Source organism: Pseudopipra pipra, chromosome 3 (assembly GCF_036250125.1).
Source record: "Pseudopipra pipra isolate bDixPip1 chromosome 3, bDixPip1.hap1, whole genome shotgun sequence".
Lineage (NCBI taxonomy): Eukaryota > Metazoa > Chordata > Aves > Passeriformes > Pipridae > Pseudopipra > Pseudopipra pipra.
The window spans coordinates 33,561,629-33,571,115 of NC_087551.1; the positions used below are offsets into that span (position 1 = coordinate 33,561,629).

Sequence of the window (9,487 nt, forward strand, 5' to 3'; positions counted from 1 at the left end):
CTACTGATTTTCCAAGAAATATATGCTTAAGTTCTCCCTGAGTTTCCTGTTTTGGGGTTTTGTGGGCTTTTTCGCTTGTTTTGGTGGTTGTTTTGGTTTTTTTAATCCCTTACCTCAACATGAATGAAGGATGTTACTAAACTTCTGTGAGATGGACCAAGCATGTGTGCACACATACACAGAGGAAGCAAATGTGAGATGACATTTGGCTTTCCTGACCCACTGAAATCACTACAACCTGAATGTAAAGACTTCTAAAGGAAAAATCTTGACTTGAATACAGCTGCTTCAGTACTCTGTGCTTTTTTTCATGAAGAAAGAACAACATGTATTTGTCTCGTATTGCTGTGATGACACCCAGTCACAGGTTGGCGAGGGAGGTAGTTGTTCTTGGCTTTTACCCAGGGAGGACACCTGCTCTGAATCAACGCTGCCCCACTGGTCAGCCCCAGCCAGGTATGCACTGCATGGGGTATCTCTGGACACTACACCTACTCCACAGGCCCTTAGCTATTTCTAGGAGGTCTTTATAGGTTGTGTTCCACTTGTGCTCCTTCTAATTTCACCAACTCGACCTGAACTTGGGATCCTGCCTGCTTAGGGAGAAACTACAGCTGAAAATATCCCAAATCAGGAGGAAACTACTGGTCATCAGTCTGCCCAGTCTTCTGTCCCACCCAGCTCTTTTCCCCTTCCTTGGGGCTTGGGAAAATGTGAAGGTCATTTCTAAGATGCCTCTGAAGTAAGGAGGCTTGTGTAGCAGACTGAGAAAAGGAGACAAAGGAGTGGGAGGATGGGAGAGCTGCTGCATCATGAAGAAATGTTTTATATATGCAATAACAGCCACCCTTCACCACAGCTTTGCTTTCATTTTGTGAGAGACTGCTCTGCAAGTGTACATTAAGGCCTGTTTGGCCTGAGATTTCCGTTCCTGACACTTCTGACTATACACCAAGGCTAAAAGACCACAAATTGGTGCCAAGGACCAAGGTGGGGATCCAGTGGCAGGAGTATATAGATGCCAGCACTAGGTATAGGATGGGAAAAGAGAAAGGAAAACCAGTCTGTGGGCTCAAAAATAGAGGAGGTGGAAGTCAACTGAAATGCCAGAGGGAAGAACATAGCATAGGAGATTGTGCAGGCTGAGGAGAGATTAACAGGTATTAGAACAAAGCAAAAGACATGAGGAGAATTCAGATCAATGCTGAGGCGAGCAGCAAGGAGCATGACAAAGTTAAGCACAGAGGGCAAGGTATGAATAAGCAGGCAGACCTGAGAAGCTGTAAGGGCAGCGTGGAGAAAAACCTTAAAATCCAGAAATGGGAAGAGGGTGCTAAGTATATAAATATCTAAAATAATAATACTTTCCAAATCAGAAATAAAAATTTTGTTTAATTTGATGTTAGAAAGCCATACATAAACTAAGCAATGGTAGTGTAAGAATAATTTTATTTAGTATTTTGGTAACACAATGATACATCTCAGAATGACCATAGAAGTTAGCTCACTAAACTGCATACATTCTAAATAGGTGCTACTAAATTTGAGTATCTTCACAGATTACAGAAGGCATTTATTTGACCAAAAGCTATATAGTCTGTAACCCCCTGACTGACATGAGCAGTGTGTATGGATGTTGCATTAGTAGCCAATGCAAAGTTAAAGCTTTTGGAAGAGTATCAAATTGTAAAAGCTGTTTTTACTAAAATATGAATTTGTGATCCTTGCATTAGAGTAACTATTCAGTTGTAGGTTACATCCTTTATTTTTTTTTAATATCAATACTTACAAAGGTACAAGAGAAATTGTCTTGCTAGCATTTGATCTAATGTAGATCTCCATAGGAAAATCCTAAGTATCTTATAAAGCTTTTCACAGGTATAGGCTAAGTTCTGGGATATCACAAACTTGTACATAATTCAGAAAAACACCTGAGGTTACTCCTTGTGTATGTAGCAGAAAGCTTTTTTTAACTATAAAAAAAAAGATGATAGATGCCATATGAAGTCAGAGACTTTAAGCAGGTACATTACTCTGTGGGGTTACAGAGCAGTACTTTTAGGCTTGATTCAGGTTTTTAAAATCAGTAGTGAAGCTAAGATCTGGACTGTGTCATTAACCTAGCTCTTCCCAATGTTAGTATGAGTCCAGTCACTGCTGCCAACGTGACTAAGACTGGCCATCTATTAAAAGACACAGTGCAAATCCTTACTTGCTTAGCAGAGCTACTTTACTGTGTAGCATTGTACCCTTATTTTTCTAGCTCTACTAATACCTTATTTAGTACTCAGCTGAACATGGCAAGTCACGTGAGGTACTCTCATTTCAGATTGATTTCATATGTAATTGAAGGTGATTTGCAATGCCTGCCCAACACTCTTCAAATCAGGCATATACATTGGATTGTTTGCTTTTTAGAGAAATATGTGCAGCTTTGTGTATACAAATATTAGCCAGAGGTTTAAGGCTATAAAGTTTCACACGTTTTTTACTTTCAAATAATAGGTTAGGTGGTTTTTTAAAATTTTATGAACTTTGCCTCACTAATATTTTAAAAGTACTCTTTCTTCAGTTAATGGTTACATTAATTAGGACATGTAATGCTACATTTCCTTCTGAGACTTTGTTCTAAGCAAAGTGTAGTAAAAGTACACAGTTAATTTTCAGATATACCATTTAACTAAACCTACTAGAATGACTAGTGAACACGGGTTTTATTTGCTGCATGCTTTACTTGAGACTTGTGGTATGAATGTTTGAATATAAACCCCCCATATTCTCACCTCTAAGTACCTTGGCCGATGTGGTTTTTACTGGACTTACTTATGTGCTTATTATGTGATACTCTTTCCTAGATAAATAAAAAGTTCAACTATACCTTTATCAATCTAATTCAAATATCTATTTTGTTCATGAACATGCTAATGAACATATTAGCATATGATTTGTATCTCACTTGCCATTCAGTGGCATAGAAATTCTGATCTTTCAAAACTTAGTGAAAAGTTACTACAGTAGGACATTCTGTTCATGTTCATATAAAACATAAATTTTATTTTCAACTGTGCTTATAAGGAAGGCTTTTATTTTTTTAGTCATTTATGTAAACACTTTGGAATGCTGAAGGCTAGACTTTACATTGTCATTTTACCAAAAATCTCTTGAACACTTATTATTGAGGCATTAATGGACATCCCAGCAGTCACAACACAGGAGCATGGCAGTTTCCAGTAGAGGGAATTCAGAGGCAGGCTGTAGTGTTCTAAACAACCCTTTTTTTTTTAATTTTTTCTTTTCTTTTTTTTTTAATAAGAAATTTCACTTTGGGATGCGGAGTCACTGAAGGCAAACCTAGAGTTAAGGCACAGCACATGGAGAAATAGCAAGGATTGTAGAGAGAGTTCCTGGAGGTGCTCCAACCAGTCAGTAGATAAAAAGCACTTTACAATGGCAACTTCTGTGAACAAGCTAGAAAAGAAAAGGTTTACTTTCAAATTGCATATGTTTTATTATTTAATATATTAAATTGTTCCCCTGGCTCTCCTTCTAGAACTAAAAAGAGGACTGAATTATACCTTGTGCAGCTTTCCTTCCTGCTCTTACAACTTGTAATATTGGCTATGTTCCAAAAAGATTAACAGAACAAACTGTAAGTCATATAAGTCTAAAAAGAGAAAGAGGGATTATCTGTAGATGCAAGGTTTATTGTTTAGGCATTTGCTGACAGCTGATTTTCATTGGCTACTTTCTCTGCTTGCAGTCTTTGGACAGCCTGATCAAGCAAATCCATGGTATCTCTTAGTGTAACATTCAAGGTAAATGGCTTAGGTTTAATGGTCAGCCCATAGGTAAAGTCCATTTTAGGGTCCTCATTTGGATTAGCAGTAAAATTGCACTGATGCACCAGTATAGAGGTAAAGAGAAAGAGCTGCACCTTGGATAACTCCTCTCCAATACACCGACGTTTTCCTAACGAGAAAATCATCACACTACTAGTAAGATCTTTATTGATGAATCCATTCTCATCCAGGAATCTTGTTGGATCAAAATCCTCAGGGTTGGACCATTTTGCTGGATCATGATTCACTGACCACTGATTTACAAAAATGACAGTGTCCTTGGGAATGAGGTAGCCCATTATGAAGGTGTTGGTCGTGGTGGCATGTGGGATAGTAACAGGCACAAAACTGCTGAAACGCATGGATTCATACAAGAAAGCCATGATGTAGGGCAAGTGAGGCTGATCTTCAACAGATGGCAGACGGTCTCTTCCAACAATCCTATCCACTTCTTCTTGCATTTTAGCCTGCACTTTCGGATACCTGTCATTTAAAGCAAGATGCGTCTGTGTACATAACACATTCAAAGGATTTTCTTACAAATAATTCTCGCTGTAAACATTTTTCACAGAACTTAACCCCTACCCTAAATAATGAAGTTTGAACAAAGTTTAAATATATTACAGGAACATGCAGACCTCAATGGAAAACTTTGAGAGAAAAATCCAAACTTCCCATCCAGTGGTGTAATTTCAGATTTGCTCAGTTTTCACTTTAATATCACACGTAACTGATTCTCAACATAAAAAGTGAACCTAACCTAAAGTGTGCTTAAACTGAATATTCTGATCCAATTTTGAAAATTCATTCTAAAACTAAAATTACTTGTGTCTTCTAAGTATTGTGTTTTCCATGGGTATGAGAGTTTTGTTTTCCAGCTTTTTATGTGACTTTAAAAGTTAACATGGAGTTTGATATTACTAGACATATTGCATACATATGATAGCCTGTGGGTTTTTAAACTGAAAAAAAAAAAATCCCAATTGTTAAATTGTCAGAATGGCTTTATGAACATCCCACTTTAAGTTTGAGTACACTTTTTTCTAGTTAAAATCAAAATATATTTTCGTTATAATATATTTTAAGAAGACTGTCTTGAAATCTGGACAGTTTGGAAGACTACACAGTAACCAAACAAGATCAAAATGTTAATACATCTTCTGCTTGTCTAAAAGCATGCACTCCTCCCAGGAGCCTTTATTTGCTTTAAGTATACAAGTTTGGCTTCTCCATCCTTGCCTTTTCCTCCTGCAGCAGATCTGCATGTTAAATGCTGGGCAAACATAAGAAATGGGGAGAAACCCAAAAGTTACGTGAACGCTGGGCATCACACTCTTAGCTTGAAGTCAAATATTTGCCTGTTTTTCATGAAGCGACTGAGTAGATAATGTTTGCACAAGCCCACAAATTATGCAGGTGATAAAAAAAAAAAAAAAAAAAGCCAGTCTCGTGGCGCCTTCTATTAAACCACGTCCCCTAGCAGAGTTTTCCCCCTGGAAGTGCTGGTGCCAGGGCAGTGCACCCGCCGGCTGCCCAAGGGGTCTGCCTTCCCCAGTCACGCAATGGCAAGGAAGGCACACGCAATGGCAGATCAACATAATAGCGGGTTTTGTAAACCGGTGCACGAACTCTTTATCGTGCTTAATCAGTTGTTATCCTGTTCCTATGATCTCCTTGATCTTGACCTGGTAAAATCTGTTACTTTCAGGTTTTATTCGGCTGCCTTTCTGCCAACCTCGCTTTATGCCCGACGGCCTGAATAGGGTGGGTTTGTGTCGGATTTTATTTTTTTTTATATTTTCTTATCTCTTTCTGGCAAGTTTCCCAGAGCTTCCGTGTTAGTTAATCGGGAGTCGCTAAGGCACCGGCACTGCACGGACTGGCGCTGCCCGGTCCCGCAGACCCTCGACCCGACGGCGGGTCCCCGGCGGCATCGCGATCCCGGTGCTGCCCAGACCAGATGGTCCAGGCGCTGGCTCGGGCCGACCGCTCCCGCCTCAGGAGCCTTCCCAGGGGAGCAGTTTAAGCGGGGCTCCCCCGGGACTGCCGGGCGCTCGCACCGCGACGCCCCAGACGGGCTCCCGTGTCCCTCCCAAGGATAGGTGGGGCGCCCCGCTGTGGTGCCACCTCCGCCAGCACCTACCTGATGAGAAAGATGAGGAGCCACTGCAGGGCCGTGGAGAGGGTGTCCTGGCTGGCGCCGAAGATGTCGGTGACGGTGGCGGGCACGTGCTCCAGCTGCAGCCGCGGCTGCTCCCGCTGCAGGTGGATGAAGGCGTCCATCATGTCGCGGGGGGCGGCCCCCGGGCGCAGGCTGCGCTGGTGCTGCAGGAACTTGCCGCGGACGAAGCCGTAAAAGTCGCGGTTGAGGTCGCGGAAGGCGCGGTAGGCGGCGCGGATGGGGCTGGGGAAGCGCTGGAGCCAGGGCAGCGCGTCCACCAGGCTGCCGGCGCCCACCGCCCGCCCGAACTGCTCGTTGCGCCCCACGATGCGCAGGAACTCGCCGTCGCCGTGGCTGTAGCGGCGGCCGAAGCACAGGGCGCTCATCACGTTGGCCACGGCCACCACCAGGACGCGCGAGGGGTCGAGGAAGGCGCCGCCGGCGCTGCCCCGCACCAGCAGCGCCACCAGAGCCCGCGCCTCGCCCACCAGGTGCCGCTCGAGCAGGCGGCGGGTGGCGGGGCTGCCCGTGGAGAAGGCGCGCACCGTGGCGTGCGCCGCCCGCCGGTGCAGCTTCCACAGCTCCGAGTAGCCGCCGAAGGCCAGGCTGAGCCCGCCCGACACCAGCTGGAAGGACGGGAAGGGCGGGCGGCCGGCGAAGGCGGCCCCCTGGCGGACGAGGGCCTGGCGGATGGCGCGCTCCCCGTTCAGCACCACCACGGGCCAGCGCCCCAGGCGCAGCTGGAACACGGCGCCGTAGGTGCTGGCCAGGCGGGCGAAGGAGAGGTGCGGAGCGCTGCCCAGCTGCGCCGCGTTGCCGATCAGGGGCCAGGGGAAAGGGCCTGGCGGCGCCCGGCTCTGGCCCTGCCGCCGGCGCTGCTGCTGCTGCAGGAGGAACTTGCCCAGTTGGATGGCGGCGAGCAGGCAGAGCAGAAGCAGGAGGGACCTTTGCAAGGGGGGGATGCTGCCCAGGGCTTCCCCGAGCCTTTCGAGGGCCATGCTGCAAGGGAAGGGGAAAGGTCAGCGGGCAGCTTCCCCGCAGGAGGGCTGGGAGGCTTCCCGTCGCCCGCGGGCAAGGGGAAGCCCGGACGGGGCGCGCTGGCGTGGCGGAGGGGAGCGCCGGCAGCCGTCCAGGTGCTCGGAGTTGAGCTGCGTCCTCGCTGTGAGCTCCTCGCGTGCCTAAAGCCCGCCCAGATCTTGTGCGAAAAACAAGGGATAATCGATAACGAAGTGGCAAGCGCTCAATAAGGGATCGAAGTCGTATTTGGCGGCGAGGCCGCTACTCTCTCCCCCCCGCCACCCCGGACAGGGAAAGTTCGCAGCGAGAGATCCAACAGGTCACAGCTGAGAGAGGCAGAGAGAAAGGCAGGAGGATGCTCTCGCCTGCCGAGCCTCCGCAGACGCGGGCAGGCGCTGCACATGGCTCCCCCCGGCGAAAGAACCACTGTGAGAAACGGGTTACTCGCCCTGCCGTCGGAGCTTCTCTCTGCTCCGGAGAGGAAAACTCCGCAGCGGTCACGGAGCCCACTCCATCCCGAGCCCTTACCTCCTCCCGGACCTTCGTGCCTGTCGCGGCAGCGCAGGCTGGCGGTCGGCTGCCCCGGGGATGGGCTGCGGAGGATGCCTGAGACTCGGCGTGGCAGCGCTGACTGGTCCCGCTTCCCATCCCCGTGCCCGGGGACCGCCCGCTCCTACCGTTTGCTCCAGCCTTTCAGAAGCAGCGCGGGGAAGAAGGAGTGAAATAAACGGCCACCTCGGGCTCCTGTAGCAGAACTGACCTGTTGCACGCTGCTTCCATTGGAGACCTTGGGGAGGATGGAGAGGAGCTGGGCAGCCGGCGGCAGCCCCGGGACGAGAGCGGCGACGGCGGCGTTCAGATCCAAGCCTTTGGGAAATTCATTAGGAGCCCCGGTACCTGTCACCCGGAGCTTGGCAGGTCACGTGCAGGCAAATGCCAATTGCACCCCATCCCAGCGCAGAGTTATTATCACCTTCCCACCGTTTTAACCCTCCGGAGCTCGTCCCACCGGCAGCCACCCGCCCGGTGCAGCCCCGGGGGCCGGGTGCGAGCGGGGCTGCTGCCGCCCCCTCCCTCTCTCCCTCCCGCCCGCCTGCTGGGCTGCGGGGAACGGGACGGGGCCAGCCCAACCCGCTGCAGGGAGCGAAGGCGAGCAGCTCAGAGGGCGCGGGGGGGACGGCCTGCTGCTCCCAGACTGAGCCGGAGCCGAAGCCGCCGCCTCTGGGCGTCTGGCATTGGCACTCCCGGTTTTAAACCCGCCGGCATCCGCGGTGCGGTGCGGTGCGGGCGGGACGCGGGCGGCCCCACTGGCAAATCGCCGCTGCCTGGCCCGTCCCCTGGCTTGAGGGGTCGTAGCTATTTGCCAGCTGCCCTTGGGCCTTAGCCAAGTGGAGCGGCTGAGTCGCGGACGCTTTTATGGCCGGGGCCAAAAGTTTTAGCGGAGGAGGTGCCGGGAGGGGAGCGGGGTGGCGGGCGGGCTCGCAGCCCTCGCTGTCGGGAGGCGAAGTCTCGGCTGCATCTTAGGGGCTGAGGAAGCCGGAGAGCTTCCCCTCCTCCGCCTGTCGCCTCCCCGTTGCGTGCGGAGTTAGCATTGCGTGAGCCGGGGCTGGAAAGCCTCCAGCCATCTCCTCCCCGGGCCCCTACCCCTCCTCGCAATACCTGACACCGGCTCGAGGAGAATGAGGCTGGGAAGCGCCGGGCAGCTCGCCCCCCGGCCGGCCCCGCTGCCCTCCGGCCTCGCCCCCTCCCTGCACTCGCTGCTCTCCCACTTACTGCGCTTTTTCACTCTTAAATCTGGCGCCTCCGCCCGAACCGGGAGGGCTGGCAAGAGGCGAGCGGGTGAGGCGCTCCAAGCCCCCCCGGGCCTTTCGGCGCCCCGGGGGAGCCGGGCTGTAAAACCCCCAGACATCAAGGAAATTGTTCCCCAAGAAATCAGAATGCTTTTGCTTTGTTGGCGTCATTTTTGCAGTATCAAGAAAAAAACCTGAAAATACAACATTTATTTCGACTGCTTTACAGTCACATCATGAGAAGAAAATATGATGTTTTGGTAGCATTTAGGGATTAGACAAAATTAGATGCTGGGAGTCAGCCCAGCTCAGTGTGTGAACCCAGTCCTGGACAGGCTGCTACTGCTTCTGTCTTAGCTAAGTGTAATCCTGGCTGTTGTCACCGTCCCAGGCTCTCCCAGTCGGCGATACTACCTCTTGCTCAGACTAGCATCGGCCATATCTCTCTGTGTGCCTTGGAGCTTCTTCCTGTCATTGGCAAGTGACAGAGGTGTCAAAACCACTTCTTCTGAGCAGTGATAGAAAAAGTGAGCTTCCCTCTTCCCAGCCTACCTCTGGGGTGAACTGGAAGGATCCTGCAGACATCTCAGCACATAGTCCAGTGTCAGAGAGGAGCAAAGACAGATCCATCTCTATGGCACTAAGGTTAAGGCAAGCTTGGAGAGATACTAGCCTGTTTA

General features: G+C 49.7%; 1 protein-coding gene across 2 annotated transcripts; it reads right to left on the reverse strand.

Annotated features, from left to right (window-relative positions):
• Positions 1–1,372: 1,372 nt before the first annotated feature.
• On the reverse strand, positions 1,373–8,889 carry LOC135411246 (cytochrome P450 1B1). Of its 2 annotated transcripts, none has more exons than XM_064648588.1 (3): positions 7,778–8,889; positions 5,983–6,999; positions 1,373–4,322 (listed from the first exon to the last, which is right to left on the reverse strand). In XM_064648588.1, the coding sequence occupies exons 1-3, from the start codon at positions 7,795–7,797 to the stop codon at positions 3,710–3,712; spliced, it is 1,650 nt and encodes a 549-aa protein (XP_064504658.1). In that variant the 5' UTR covers positions 7,798–8,889; the 3' UTR covers positions 1,373–3,709. The 2 variants fall into 2 exon arrangements, with proteins under 2 accessions (XP_064504658.1, XP_064504659.1); XM_064648589.1 differs by having other exon boundaries at positions 7,546–8,889.
• Between the last annotated feature and the right edge of the window lie 598 nt (positions 8,890–9,487).

Coding starts and splice junctions, on each gene's coding strand:
- LOC135411246 (XM_064648588.1), bottom strand. CDS start 7,797: ATGGAAGCAGCGTGCAACAG. Junction 7,000..7,777: donor ATGGAAGCAGCGTGCAACAG/GTCAGTTCTGCT, acceptor CTTCCCTTGCAG/CATGGCCCTCGAAAGGCTCG. Junction 4,323..5,982: donor CTCCTCATCTTTCTCATCAG/GTAGGTGCTGGC, acceptor TTTAAATGACAG/GTATCCGAAAGTGCAGGCTA.